The 14,645-nt window shown below is 55.7% G+C and overlaps 1 protein-coding gene across 1 annotated transcript in view; it reads left to right on the top strand.

The window, feature by feature from the left end:
- FOXK1 (forkhead box K1) overlaps positions 1-14,645 on the top strand; it is a 61,835-nt gene that overhangs the window by 35,617 nt on the left and 11,573 nt on the right. The window contains exon 2 of the mRNA XM_007447087.1: positions 9,086-9,271. Coding sequence (XP_007447149.1) covers positions 9,086-9,271 — 186 coding nt within the window. The remainder of the gene's footprint in view (positions 1-9,085; positions 9,272-14,645) is intronic.

Here is a 14,645-nt window from a genome sequence, read left to right as displayed (position 1 = left end):
CCCCCCCCCCCCCCCCGCCCCGACCCTCACGGTGGGCGGTGGCAGTGGTGGTGGCCACACCTTTCTGGCGGCGCCTCCTGGGCTCTGCCTTCAGCTTGTGAAGCGTTTCCTTGGCCGAGTTTAACAGAATTGAACTCGGGCCTTGCCAGGACCTAGAAAATAAACGTGCAGAGCAGATTTCTGCTGTCTTCTTGTTTCTCCCCACCGCACCCCCCAGTGCAACAGCCGCCCTGTCCTGGAGCCTTTTCTTTCTGCCCCTCAAATTTATAGGCGCTGTGTTAGCTCAGAGCCCTTACCGTAATGTCCTTAAAATACACGTATTTAAATATATCTCAAGTGTCCAGAGAAGTGGAATTATTCTGGTTAGTCAATATACTTAACCTGCTCAGTGCATGGTTTCCTGGCACATGTAATAAATAATAGCCAGTGCTACTTTTTAATTATTATTATCATTACATTGTGTTGTATTATGTTACATTATTGAATTTCACGTTGATTAAGGTTTAGGCAGTAGACTCTCAGTTTTTTCAGATTGGGTAACTGGACATGTTAACGCCCCGGCGGCTGACAGCCCCCGACCAGTCTCAGGTTCCTAATGCCACATCCGCATCCTCTCACAGGAGGGGGCAGTCCCTGACCTGAGGAAGCACGTTACTGCTGCTCTCTGGGTGGAATGTTTAAGTGGAAATGCAGTTATTACTTATTTCGTGCTAGTCCTTGTTGCGTCACACCTGGCTCTTTCCTGGGTCTTCATGTTCGTGCTTAGACACCCCGTCCTCGGGAGGGAGAAGCTATGTGTAATGTGGAGATAATCTTGGCATCTGGCTTCAGATCAGGTTAGTGTCGGAATGGGCCAGTGTTGATCACTGCACAGACCACTGTAGTACCCCCCCACACCCATCTTCAGTGGCACTTGACCTGGTGGACGGCTGGGCTCTGCACGCGGAGTGTCTGCAGCCCGCAGGTGGTGGTCGGGCTGCCAGCAGACGCTCCCATTTTCACACGAGTCTCTCTCCGTAAAAACTGTGGACGTGGATTTGAGCGGAGAAGTCAGTGGCCCCCGCCCTCCGTGTGAGATGGAGGGATGCCAGCTGTCCTCTGATTCTCTGGCTGAGTGATTCTACTAAACACAGAGAAGGCATGTTGTCAATGTCCTTGCAAGGTTAACCCAGGGTCAGAAAAGTCTGATCGTTCCCCTGTGGTCTGGCCGCTGGGTTTCAGCCGACACCCTCCGGGGGTGCCTTACCCATATGGAAGGAATCGCTCTCCTGCCTCACACCCACCTTTACCTCCCGATAGACTCTTAAGTTACACGGAGACAGGGAGCGTGGTGAGCTCCTGGCCGTGTGCACCAGCGTGTGTGTGCGCAGCATGGAGGGGACAGGCAGCGGCAGAGGTGACACTTCCCTCTGGGAACCCGTGGTCTGGGAAGCCCGGCGGGGGATAAGCAGGGGCCCTTGAGGCGGGCTCCGTACAGGGGGTGGCCTCTGGGGACAGAATCTTGAAGAATGTGAGTCTGCTGGTACGAGGCCAGGCCCTGTGCTTGGTGGCAGCCCGTCGCCCGCGAGCTCTGCTGTCGCCGTGTCCATCCCAGCGGCGGTGCTGTGTCTGAAGCTCCATCCCTGGAGAGCCCGGCCTTGTGGTCCACATTTGAGCCACCCAGTGCAGGATGTCCCTCTGCAGTGCCCGTTCAGTTGGCAGTGAACCTTAGGAAGCGAGAACATTTGAAGTGGAACTCTAATCTTTGTAGTTCCTCCATTCACCCAACTGGATAACCTTTGATGTTTTTCAGGCAAATCTGGAAGGTATTTGCTTTTTCAGATATATTGGAGTTTCTGCCCCATTTTGAGTTTCCAAACTGTAAAGCTTGGGAGCTCGACTTCCACAGTCATGTTTTGTTTGCTTGTCTTAAACCAGATGCTTCCCCACTGAGGGATAAGAGTGTCTGTCCCTGGGCAGATGGCTTGGGTTCCTCCCCAGGGTGCCTGACCCTGTGTGGCTCTGCTGGGACCCTCTGTGTCTGAGGTCCAGGCTGCAGGTAGCCTTGGTTCGAGGAGGGGGGACGCGGGCCTCCCCAGCACTCGTCAGTTTTTTTGGAGTAGGATGACTTGAGGTTTTGCTGTTGTGTCTGGGACCCTGCGGAGCTGCTGCCTGGTCAGGACGGTCATTGCCCCGCCTTCCCGGGGCCTGGGCTCCTTGCTTTGTTCCTTCTTCCTGGCTGGAGCTTGTGTTTGGATCACGTGCTCGCCCCTCGCGGGTCTGCGTGGCTTCCCAGCACAGCAGTGAACTATGGCCTCTGCAGCCTCCAGCCTCCTCTGCTCGGTTCTGGTTTTGGGTTTTGTTTTTTAAAGATGTTCTAGCAAAATGTATTACGTTTTTAACAGAAATAGATATTTTAGGTTAAAAACACTTAAGATTATCAGAATCCTTTGATTTGGGGACTGTATATGTAAAAGGTTTTTCAAAACCATTTCCTGAACTGTCTTATTGTTCTTTGGAGTTCCTACAAAACTCAAGAGCCTCTGGTGTGCCAGTTGTAGACCTTCTGTAAATGAGGGTTGCTTGTTGTCGGGGGCCCACCCGGAAAAGCTGCCTGCTGGCCTAGAACACGCCGGCGGGGAAGGGTGGGGCCGCTGGCTGTCAGCTGGCCTCCAAGCCTGACCATTTTTCCACTACTAGGTTGTGGTTATTTTCAAAATTTGAACATACTGGTCATCAAGTGTGTAACAGCTTTTCCCCCCTATTCTTGAGTCTTTCACTTCTTAAAGGACAAGGTTACAACATTTAAAAAACATTTTGAAAGACTCGAGGTCTCCGGCAATACCACTCTTACCCCAGGGATGTTTGCAAGAATGACTGAAGCCGGGTGTCATCGGCCGCTTGCTGTACCCGCCTCACCTGCCCCAGGGCTCCTGCTGCACCAGGCCTGCCTGTCTTGTCTCTGGTTTACTAGGGAGGGGCCTTACATTCAGCCACTCGCCCCAGGTCCCCCACAGCGTCCCAGCGGCCCATTCTCAAACCAGGTCTGTCTGATTTCAAATCCCAGGCCGTTAGCCGCAATGCTGGACCGTTTAGTCTCTGCTGTTTTCACTTGTCATTGTGTCATCAGCATTTTTTTTTTTTTTTTTTGCGGTATGTGGGCCTCTCACTGTTGTGGCCTCTCCCATTGTGGAGCACAGGCTCCGGACGAGCAGGCTCAGCGGCCATGGCTCACGGGCCCAGCCGCTCCACGGCATGTGGGATCTTCCCAGACCGGGGCACGAACCCGTATCCCCTGCATCGGCAGGCGGACTCTCAACCACTGCGCCACCAGGGAAGCCCAATCATCAGCATTTTTAATGTTCCTCTGTGGGCCCGTTTTAGTGAGTGCTTAGTACCTGTTAGGTACTGTGTGAGCTTCTAACTACTTTGCTTATTTCATTTGATACTCACACGAGACCCCTACACGGTACACACCATAAATACCCCAGTTTTCCTGAGGAGGAGTACAGATCAGGTGCGTTAAGAGATTTGCCCAGAGACAAAGAGTCCTGCAAGGCGCCCTTTCAAATGGCTGCATGATACTCCTCCATGAATGTGCACTGTGGAATTCAGCTGTTCCTCACATGGGAGCTCTTTAGCTGTTTAGAATTAGAGCAGAGGTTTGGTTTTTGTAATGAAGGTCAGGATAGCAAGGGAGGTGGATTTCTTTTGCGTACAACAGTCCCAGTGTAATCTGATGTGGCAGCTCCAGGCGCTTCTGTTCTGCTGCTCTGTTACCCAGTGTCCGTTTTCTGGCCCACCGCGGCTGCTCCAGCTGCTGCCATCGCACCCACACTCTGGCCATAGGAAGGGAAGAAGGCACTCTCTTCCTCTTAAGGGCACGAACCATCGCATCCGCTAACCAGCACAGGCTCAAGGTTGCACAAGAGGCAGAGAAGCGTTGTCCTTAGTCGGGCCGCCGTGTGTCCGGCTGAAACGAGTTCAGTGTCGAAGCAGAAGAGGGTGCACGTCCAGGGGACGTGCCGTCTCTGTCGCAGTCTGCCCGTTCAGCCCCCCACGTGGTTGTGACCCTTATTCTGACATAAAAACCACTCATCCCCGTTGTCGAGGGAGGCCGCCCAAGTCCCACCTGGTGACCGCATCGCGGAGGTCCAGGGTCTCTGTTACGTGTGCGTCCCCGCATCAGGGTGCCCCGAGTGGTGGATCTGTGAAGCGCTGTGCCGAGAAGCAGAGGAAGGCGGTCCCAGCTGCCGGCTGGAAAACGGAGGAGTGCGACGCACACCCACTGGCCACAGCCGCCCTGCTCTCAGAGGCACTCCCCAAAGGGGCAGGTTCCGGGGGGCCCGCCCGGCTGCCCCCGTGTCTGCACGTGGAGGGTTCTGTGTCCACCGACCTCCTCCGAGGTGCTCCGGAGACCAGGCTGCCGTGCTTCCTGGCGGTGCCCCGGGCCGGGCAGGTCGGGGAGGGACGGTCACGCCTCCTCGCAGGCCAGGTTGGGGCTGCTCCGGCTCCGGAGTCTCCGAGCATGTTGTCTCTGTCACATCCGCAGGTCAGATGCACAGCAAGGGTCTCTGGGGGCGGGTTTCACTCTTGAAAACCCTGCTCTGGTCTTTTCTGCCGTTGGGCTGGGGCCTCTCTGCCTGTCTCACCCGAGTCGTGGCTCCTTTGAGGCCACTGAGGCTGCAGGCTCAGTGGCATCGTTTCCTGCCCCGGGCGCCGGTCCTCATGGTCCCCCTGCAGCTTGTGGCATCCTGGGCACACAGGCTTCGCTCTCGGGTATCTCGGGGGACCGCTGGACCCGGCACAGGGAAGGTGACCAGATTTCTAGCCTGCAGCGCTCCCATCCTTGCCCTCTGACGAGGCAGCACCCTGTATTTCAAACTGTGTGACCGCCTGGCGACTCCTGGCCAGCGGCAGTTCTGTGCCGGCCACGAAGCGGGGTCCCGGGCCGCCCTCCCCGTCGCTGCCTGGGGGGCGTCCTTTGCAGGGTGACTCTCCCTCCTGGACTGAGCCTCCAGAGTTTTCTTGTATTTTCTTCATCTTTTCCGGGAGGTGTTTTCAAGCCTGTCACCCAGCCTTCCTTGTGAAGTTTTCTTTTGTGTCACATTTACTTGTCCAGGGTCCTTGTTTTTCCCTGGAGGTGCCTTTTGGGGCTGCAGCCCGTGGGTGGCCACGGTGGTGCCCCCTCCCGTCCCGGGGACACAGGTGGTCCGTGTCCTCTCTGTGAGGACTGAATGACGACAGGGAAATTATGTTTCTTTTCTGACAACTTCCTGTTGGTGAGGCCGGTGGGAGGCTTCCTCCCTAAGAACAAGATGGGAGTGAAGGTGGGTGACAGCCCGAGTCCCCGAGGCTCATTAGTGGCCGAGCGGGGCCAGACCAGCCTTCATGCAGGGATCTCTGAGCTGATGCTGAACAGGGCAGCTTCACAGGGAACCGAGGCAATACCAGTTTGGCCCAGTTTCCAGGAGCCCAGGCTTCTGGACACTCCCAGACTAGAGTGGGCCCGGGCGTAGGAGCTTCAGGGCAAGAGCGTTTTAAAAAACAGCTTCTGATTCCACCGCAGTGAGAAGCCCACGCGCCGCAACGAAGACCCAGCGCAGCCAAAACTAAATAAATAAATTTATATGAAAAAATAATAACAGCTCGATTGGGTGCAGCTCATACACTGCACAAAGAACCCACTCGGATCGTCCAGGCCAGTGGTTTTCAGGAGACCCAGGGAATCGTGCAGCTGCTGCCACAGCCTATGGTTGGGCGTTTGCATCGCCTCCAAAGGAAGGAAGCTCCGCGCCCGTCTGCAGGACCCCCACCTCCGCCGGGCAGCCACCAGACTACTGTCGCTTCTGCAAAGCAGGGCGAGAATTCTGTGCAGGACTCGGGTGCTTGCGCGGAGCCTCCCTTGGGCCGATGGGCGGTGGTTTCCAGGGCGCATCCCCACCTTCGACAGGAACCCTGACGCACGGGCAGAGTGCGCCTGGGTCCAGCCTGAGTGCAGCCTGGACGTGGAGCACCTTCAGGAGAGTGGCTCTAACTGCAGAACGCGCTCATTAAAGCTCCAGCCGGGGCCCTAAACCAGAAGGAAAATGTTCCAGGGAGAGAAGTAACAGCTGGCAAACTCGGTGGGCACCCTGGGGAGGCATCTGTTTAAAATTAAGCAGCTTCCTGCTTAATTTCTCCTCCTCCTGGGTAAGAGATCAGCTGCCTCAGGATAATTTTTGGAAGAGTGAGTCAGGAGATGCTTTTGAAATGGCTGTTGCAGTAACTAATGTGAAAATGTTCATGGTTAAACCTTAGTTGGAAAATCACCGTTCCAGTAGGAAACTGTCCTGCTGCTATCAGTTATGGATGGCAGTAGACTTTGCCACTGATGACGTGCCCAAATCCCTGACCTATGAAACGCTGTGCTTTGTTTCACTGAAACCCCAGTCTGTGTGCATGTGCTGTCTGTCTAGCGTCTTGGATTTGAACCGGAAAGCGTCTTGGAGGTGATCTCTCCTGCCCAGGGCATCCAGGGCTGCAGAGGGGTTACAGCAGGTGGTCCCACAGCAGAAGTCATGCTGGGAAGCAGAGGGAAGGGGGCCTGACGATGCTCCCCGGCACCTGCCTCCTCAGCCCAGGGCCAGGCAGGCACTGACCCCCGCCCAGAGCTCTTCTCTCTGGATCTCGTGCCTTTTCTCATCTTCACCCTGAACCCCATTTTCTGAGATTCCCCGCCTGTCTTGTGACCTCTGTCAGAGGCCAGAAGCCACAACCTCTTTCTAGTTGGTATTGACGTTGTAGTTGTAACATGATCTTGACGTTGTAGCCCGATGTCATGTTAACACAGGGACTTGCACTACGCGGGAAGTCAGAACTCCACGGATGTCGTGTTAACACGGGGACTTGCACTACGCGGGAAGTCGGAACTCCACCGATGTCGTGTTAACACGGGGACTTGCACTACGCGGGAAGTCGGAACTCCACGCGCCTCTGGCAGAGAGTAACACGTAGCTTGTTCTGTTAATTTGCAGCAGTTGAAGGAAGAGACAAATGGTAAAGGGACGTAGAAACTCTTTTTTAACTGTCAGCACTACTGCCTTCCTACCTAGCACTGGTGGAACAGGTGTGTGTGTGCGTGCGTGTGTGAGTGCGTGCATGTGTGTGTGTGCACAGGCACCCCTGCTGTTCATCCAGTCCTGTCCTTCGCAGGTGGAGCTCACCTCAGCCGCACTCTGCTCACCTGTGTGGAGCCCTCAGCCGGTTCCCAGGCTCAGGGACACTGGGCCCATCTCGGACTTGGGGATGCACGTTGACTCTGACTTACAAAAGCTGACCAGCCTCTGGGTCTGGAGAGACCCTCGGCCTCAGAAAGCATCTTAGGCAAATGTGTGATGTCACTTTCTAGCCAAAATACTGACGGAGGAAGTTTCCATTGGGTGGTGGGGAAACTAAAGAAAGTGGAAAGGACAGCAAACGTTTCTTTAACTGGCTTTACAAGAAGGAGATGGCCGGCGATTTTTGAATAGCCTGGGGCGGCCCTATAAGCAGAACCGGAGGGATGGTGTCGCCATTCCAGACCTCCCCACCCTCAGCCCTGACATTTTGGTGTTTAGGCTGAATTTCCCAGAATCAAAACAGCATCAAACAGGAAAACAGCTTCTGTTGGAACAGTATCAAGATCCCTTTGTTCTGCTTTTAGATTTGGAAATACAAACCTGGTAGCCGTGGGTCCCAGTGTCTTGGTGCCTCACTGCCTGCTGCAGGGCTCTGCCTGGACAGCCACATGCAGCCGCTCTCTGCTTGGTGTCTCTGGAAGAATCTGTACTGGCCAGTGAGGCCAGCTGGAGTTCCTGATTTTCCCTGTGAGATGCAGGCAGGGGCTCTCAGAGTAGACGCTTGTACTGCTGAGTCATTTCCTGAGAGGTGGGTCTCCCCGGCGGAGGGCTCGCGAGCACCCCCGTTGGGTGCTGGGCTGCCAGGTCACCACCTGCCATGTCCCAGAGCCTGTTCTTCAGTCTTGTTTCTTCCAAGTTTTTTTGTTTTGTTTTTTTGCGATACGCGGGCCTCTCACTGTTGTGGCCTCTCCCGCTGCGGGGCACAGGCTCCGGACGCGCAGGCTCAGCAGCCATGGCTCACGGGCCCAGCCGCTCCGCGGCATGTGGGATCTTCCCGGACCGGGGCACGAACCCGCGTCCCCTGCATCAGCAGGCGGACTCCCAACCACTGCGCCACCAGAGAAGCCCCGAAGTTGTTTTGATAAGAGAAAAGGGAATTGGATTGAAGCGGTGCTTGCTGTGTGGGTGGGAGGTGGGAGGTAATTGGCTACTTGGTGAATTGAATTGAATTGAATTGGCTGGACCAAATATCAGGGACTTTTCGGTGTGCACCCGCCGTCTGCTAACCACAGTTAGCAACTTGTGGATAACTGGTCAGTTTAGACATTAGAAGGTGTGCTTGACAAGTAATGCCCTGCTTTACAGGTCAGAGTTTGTGGGAGGGAGATGAGCCCTGGGTTCCTGTGCGCACACAGGGAGGGACTGGGGTCTGCAGTGGCCTGGGGCGGGCGGTCCCCTGCCAGTAGAGGAGACGAGGCTCGGGGCTCGTGAGGCCAGAACGGACGGTGAAGACAGCCAGTTCCCTCGGGTTCCAGGCGCTTCCTCCGAGACCCCCGCCGGCGCCTCTGCAGGTAGCGCTGACGCTTTTCCCAGGCAGCGCTCGCTTTCCATCTTCTGGGTGACGGGCATCTGTCGTTAAAAAGCTGCCCTGGAGGTGACCGCGGCGTTTCGGTTTCCCAAGGAGCGTTCTCTGCCCGGTGCTGGATCCATGTGGCAAGTGTGGCGGACCGGAAGCCGGCTGGCCATCTGGAGCCCGTGTGGGAGGGGACACCAGGGGGCTTGTCCGGGCTGGAGGTCTTGCTGTCGCATGCGTGGTGGGGGGAGCCCGGTGCCCTCGCCGGCCTGTCCCGAGGGAAGCGGAGGTGGCGTGGTTTGGGCGCAGGTTTGGGCACGTGTGTGCGCGCGCGGCGTGGTCGGAGAGCGCACTGGCTGGTGAGGGGCGGCGTAGACGCGCCGGGACACTTCTTCCCCGCTGGACCTAACGTCCCGCCCCCCTCCCATTGCAGGTGCACCTTCCGCTTCCCCAGCACGGCGATAAAGATCCAGTTCACGTCGCTGTACCATCAGGAGGAGGCCCCGGCGTCCCCCCTCCGGCCGCTCTACCCGCAGATCTCCCCGCTGAAGATCCACATCCCGGAGCCGGACCTCCGGAGCCTGGTCAGCCCCGTCCCCTCCCCGACTGGCACCATCAGGTGAGTGGCCTGGCCCCCTCATACGGTTGCCTCTGCAGAAGCCGCGGCCCTGTGCTTTCGAACGCGGCCAAGAAAGAGGAAAGTGATATGGGTGTTCTGTGTTTCATACAACATCAAGTATGGTTCTGGAAAATTGCCCATGGATGGAAATTTTGAAACTATTTTAGGTGCATCAGGGGACCTGAGGACTTAAACTCTCTAGAGAATTCTTTTATAAAGTGAAGAATCGCTACTTAATTAGTCCCTTTTCCAGGTTGAAATTTTATATCTTGGGGTCTTTTAAAACAAGCTTAGGTATCAGTTTTTAAAGACAGTGAAACTATTTAAAAGGAGTATTCGTATACCAGGATTTGGTGGACTAGGTTTTTCTAAACTTTATTTGTAGAAATCCTTTGCAAAGCTTTAGAAATTAATCTAGATTTTGAAGAAAGGGATGTCCTCGAACTTTCTCATCCTTGGCGTGTTATACAGAGAGGGTCCCTGGGGGCAGGTCTGAGGGTGAAGTGTGTAGCCAGAGGCTGGGGAGGGGACTGGTGAGCTGTCCCCTCTGAGGGGCACAAGTACTTTTGCGACAACAGGGGTCCTATGCCTTCTTCCCCTTTTGTCGTAAAACATGTCGAAAGACATGGACTTGAGGATCAAGATTTAATAAACTTTAAATAGTTTACGGCTTCATTGAGGACATTTTAAAACAAAGCTGGCCTTTTCCTTATTGGTATGTGCGGGCCTGGCGATGCCACGAGCACCGGTGCATTTGGTGCTGGTGCCTCGGTTCCTGCCACGCACTGCGCTCGCCACCGCGGACTGGGCATCGTCAAACGTCAGCCCATGGAGGAGGCAGAGAGTGCTCGGTGTCGCCCCGAAGCCAGTTTCGGCCTCACACGCCCCCTGAAATGGTCTCGGGGCCCCGGGGTGCCTCTGGGAACCACACTCTTGAGAAGCACTTCTCAGCAGAGCTCGAGCTTTGCGTCCGAGTCTTACCAGGTCTCTCCTCTGGCTGACCAGCCAGGCTCGTGGTCCCTGATTTTGCACCTGTAAGGGTTACGCTTAGAAGCACAGATGGGTTAATCATGGCATCACCATTGGTTTCCCTTTTGCCTTTTGTTTTCCTACCATGATGTGTGGAGTCATTTGCATTGAGTTGCTTGGAGTCAGTTTCCTCCCGAGCCAGTGAGCAGGCAGGCGCGTTTCTCTCACGGAGAGAAAGTTCAGGGACGGCTTTGAAATGTCACAGACCTGAATTCTGGTTCTGGCCGCACCTCCAGTTGGTGGGAGAACTGGGGGCAGGTCCCTGCAGCCTCCTTGGGCTTCGTTTTCTCCCTCAGTGAATCCCTCCAACATCGCAGACGTCTGGGACGCCAAGGAGGAGCAGTGAGTGACGGAGACCCGCTGTATGCCAAGCCCTGCGCTCAGCCGCTGGAGTGTGTTATTTTATTTAGTCCTTAGGGACTTATGAGATAGATTTTTTTTCTTTAGTTCTTTTCAGGTTTCCAGCAATAGCTCTGTTCTCAAACCCGAAATTTAGCACGTCATCTCACTGTTCTTTCAGACATCTACCTTGAGAATAATCTAAAACATGAGGGCTGCACCGGAGTTAACGGTGAAGGTGTGCTGTGAAAATGCTCTTTTGCACGACTTACATGTGTATAATTTATGCACAGATAAAAACTTTTGTGTAGTAAAATGAAGCAGCCACTTTGGAATACAGTCTGGCAGGTCCTCAAAATGCTAAAGGGTTACCTTAACCGCCCAGCAGCTCCCTGGGTCGTGAGGTCTCCGTGGAAACTCATCCACAAGGGTTCATGGCAGTGTTATTCATAGCAGCCCCCAAAGTGGAAATAGCTCACGTGTCCATCAGCTGCTGAGTGGAGAGAAAATGTGTTACAGCCACAGGGTGGAGAGAAAAATGTGTTACAGCCACAGGGTGGAGGGTCATTCCGGCATAAAAAGGAATGAAGTGCTGACACCTGGTACAACATGGATGACCCCGAAAACATGATGCAGAGTGAAAGCAACCAGTCCCCAGAGACCACACATTGTGTGATTCTGTTGATATGAAATGTCCAGAATGAGCAAATCCTTAGAGAAAGAAAATAGGCTGCCAGGGTCTGGGGGTTCAAGGGAGTGGGCTGCACACTGTCACAGAGTTTCTTTCTGGGGTGGCGACAGTATTGTGGAATGAGGTGATGGTCACACAACTCTGGATGCACTAAAAACCACTGAATTGTACACTCGTAACGGGTGAATTGTGTAGTGTGTGAATTATAGCTCAGTGAAGCTGATAAAAAAGCTTGTATGGACTGACACCTTTATCCAGTAGCACCTCAGAGCGGCTGCAGGAGCAGTGGCCAAGTGTGTTTTACGTGCCGTTGGGAGCCAGACAGGCGTGTGGGCCTTGGAGCCCTTACACGCCTGGTGAAACCAGAGCCCGAGGTCAGCCTTAGACTGGCCTGGGGCTGCTAATAATCAGTTCATAATCCAGCCACATCGATGCTTTTTTTTTTTTTTTTTTTTTTTTTTTTTTTTTTTTTTGGCGACGCTTTAAGAAAGAAAAATGTTTTGGTTTGGTTTGTACCTGGAGGTCTTCATAAAATAGATATAATTCCCAGTAACATTTTGAATAAAAACAGTGGCCAGCAGGCTGAGCTAGTGCAGCAGCTCCACGTGCTGCGGCCACCTGTGTGTTAGGAGGCGCCGGCGGTTCTAAAGGGGCGTAGATGGTGTCACTGAGCAGAGTGAGGCCGGTGTCCCTGCGCAGTTCTGGGAAGTCGCGGCCATGTGACTGTGGAGACCCCGGGCCCGAGTGGGGTTGGGGCGCTGGGCCACTCGCCTCTGGTCTTCATCCGGTAGAACAGCTTTGCGGGGAAAGTAGTAACTTTGAGACTGACTCTTTCACTCTTGGGCCTTTAAGTGTCACAGAAAAGGATTTCTGTTTACATCCGTTTATCTCGGCGCTGCCGAATCCGATTGCCCGCTGGAAACCTCAGAGGCCCTTGAGGTTTTGCTGCCCAGATCCTTTTCCTGCGCGCCCGGCGCAGGCGCGGGGCCGGCGTGTTTACAAACAGCTGCCTCCGCCCACCCCGCCCGGGCACCCTCCCTGCGCCCGTCGCCCATAGCAGGTCCCCGGGGAAGCGGGCGGGCTGGGAGACCCCGGCCGGCAGCGGCCCGCGCCCCGCTCCCCGTCCGGGTACCCGTCCCTACGCCCTACGCTCGCCCTCTCCGGCCCCGGGGGTTGACCCCGACCCCAGCCCCTCTGCACTCCCCACCTGGGAGTGCAGCCCTGGAGTCTGGGAGAGGCCCAGTGGTGCGCCCTGGCCAACAGCTACACCTGAGTCTCTGAGGCATTGCCCAGAGGCCTCCCAGAGTCAGTCAGCTGTGCCCCCAGAGAGAAGGTGGTACTGCAGCCCCGAGGCTGCCATGGGCGCAGCCAAGGTGAGGCCTGGTGACCCGGGGGCAGTGGCAGGCTTGTGCTCCCTCCTCCCGCCTCCACTGGCCGACCTGGCTGGAGGCCTGGCGTCAGGCTGGCAGGACGGGAAGAGCCGCCCAGAGGCCAGAAGGGCGGCCTCTGCTCTGCTGGCCTGTGTCCATGCCGACTGCCTCCACCCGCCCCTCCTCCCACCATGGCGGCTCCCCAGACGGGGCCGCAGCTCAGCCCTCGGTTCTGTGCAAGAGCCCCAGACCCAGGGCAGTGGGTCCCGGGAAACCTGAGCCCAGGGAGGCTCCACACTGCTCTGGGAGCTGGCAGAACAAAGGCGATGTCTCAGCCCCGGCTTCCATGCTGGGCTGGGTGTCCCCAAGGGCACTGCTGTCCCGTCTGGTCCCCTCCGCCCAGCACGACGTGGAAAGCACCTGCCGGGCTGTGGTCAGCCTCCCGGCTGCGTCAGGGCAACACCTCCCGGGGCCAGCCCCACTGGAGCAGCCGCCCAGTCCTCCACCTCCAGCCCACAGGGCCTATTTCTTCATCTGGATCACAGAGATGGTCTTGGAAGCCACGTGGCGGGGTAGGAAGTGCCTGCATGTCTGCTCCAGCCCACGCCCCACCCTGGGGACGCGCCTGCTGGGTGGGGCCTTGGCTAGGAGGGAGCCAGGGCGGGGCCCGGAAACAGGAGGAGGGGGGAATGGGAGGGGCTCCAGCTCGGTCAGAACTGCCTGGAGGGAGGACGCTGAGTGCCCCGGGGCGGGGCGGGGCGGGGCGGGGCGGGGCGGGGGCGGGTTCTGCGGGGTTTTTTCCCTGCTCCGAAGTCCTCCACCCAGAACATGAATGAGCTCTCTTGTTAAGAAAAATGTTGAAATTCAACCAGAGAAAGGGAGCAGCACAGAAAGAGAGCAGCTAATTTATACTAAGTTTTTAGAAGCTATTTCTTGAGGAAGGCGTTTCTTAATATTTGTAGTATAGAGATCAAAACCAAAAGTAATTTGTTTTGTGGGATTTGGCCGAGGTTAGCGGAACCCTGTAGGAAATAAAAATTAAGCAACCAACCTCAGAACCTAAACCACTTTTAACGATGACCTTCCAGCCCAGTCCTGCTTCACTGCTGCGCGAGATTCAGCCCTAACTCACTTTGCAGTGTTAAGTGCCTTGAGCTGGGAGGTTGTCGAGTTGTGGCTGTTGGAAGGTCTTTGTGTTTCTGGCAAACTTTGGATCCTTCCTTGAGAGTGATTTATTCTGTTGCGAAGTTTCCAGCTGCAGCGTTTCCTCAGTTCCCCCGAGTGACCCAGAGAGGAAGGTGCCTGCACAGTGGGGAGCCCTGCCCGGCTGGTCTGGGAGACCCGCCGTCAGTGGGTCCCGCACCCCCCCAGCCCCACTCACACCCACCCGGTCCCTTTCCCCATCTGAAAACTTGGGAGAAATAAAAATTGGTTCATCTACACAGAAAGGTGCCGCCCACCGTGTCCTTTGTAGTTTTCCTTCTGCCTACATCCGTGCCAGGGTGTTTTTTGGCTTTAAACTGTTGCGAGGAGGTTGACTGGGCTTGTGCTTTAGTCGCGTGTCCATTGGGGCAGCTGTTTCCCTGCTCTCGGGCACATCTCCGGGGGATGGGTGCTGTGTAATGTGTTCTTGGGTGTGCCTTCTGGGCGAGGCCCGGCCTGGTGCCCTGCCGCCGAGAGCCCTTCCTTTCCAGATTGTGGCTCTGGGTTTCCGGAAACAGGCAGAGCCTGGAGGAGGACCTGAGGGAGGCATGGGCCCCCCGCCCGGATCTGCCCTCTCCTCAGAGGGAGACGCACCTGGTACTTCTGGGCTCAGGCCTGTTCGCTTATTGTTCTCACTGGGACAAGGTGTGTTTCATAAATGAGTTAACCTTTTAAAATAATGTCCCAGGATTTCACAGCACTGAGTGTCTCTTAGTGAGCACAGGTGTTCTTAAGAGACTGG

Source organism: Lipotes vexillifer, unplaced genomic scaffold, assembly GCF_000442215.2.
Source record: "Lipotes vexillifer unplaced genomic scaffold, Lipotes_vexillifer_v1.1 scaffold625, whole genome shotgun sequence".
Taxonomy (NCBI): Eukaryota; Metazoa; Chordata; class Mammalia; order Artiodactyla; family Lipotidae; genus Lipotes; species Lipotes vexillifer.
The sequence above is the reverse complement of the archived record's forward strand: the minus strand, read 5'-3'. Positions and strand labels throughout refer to the sequence as shown.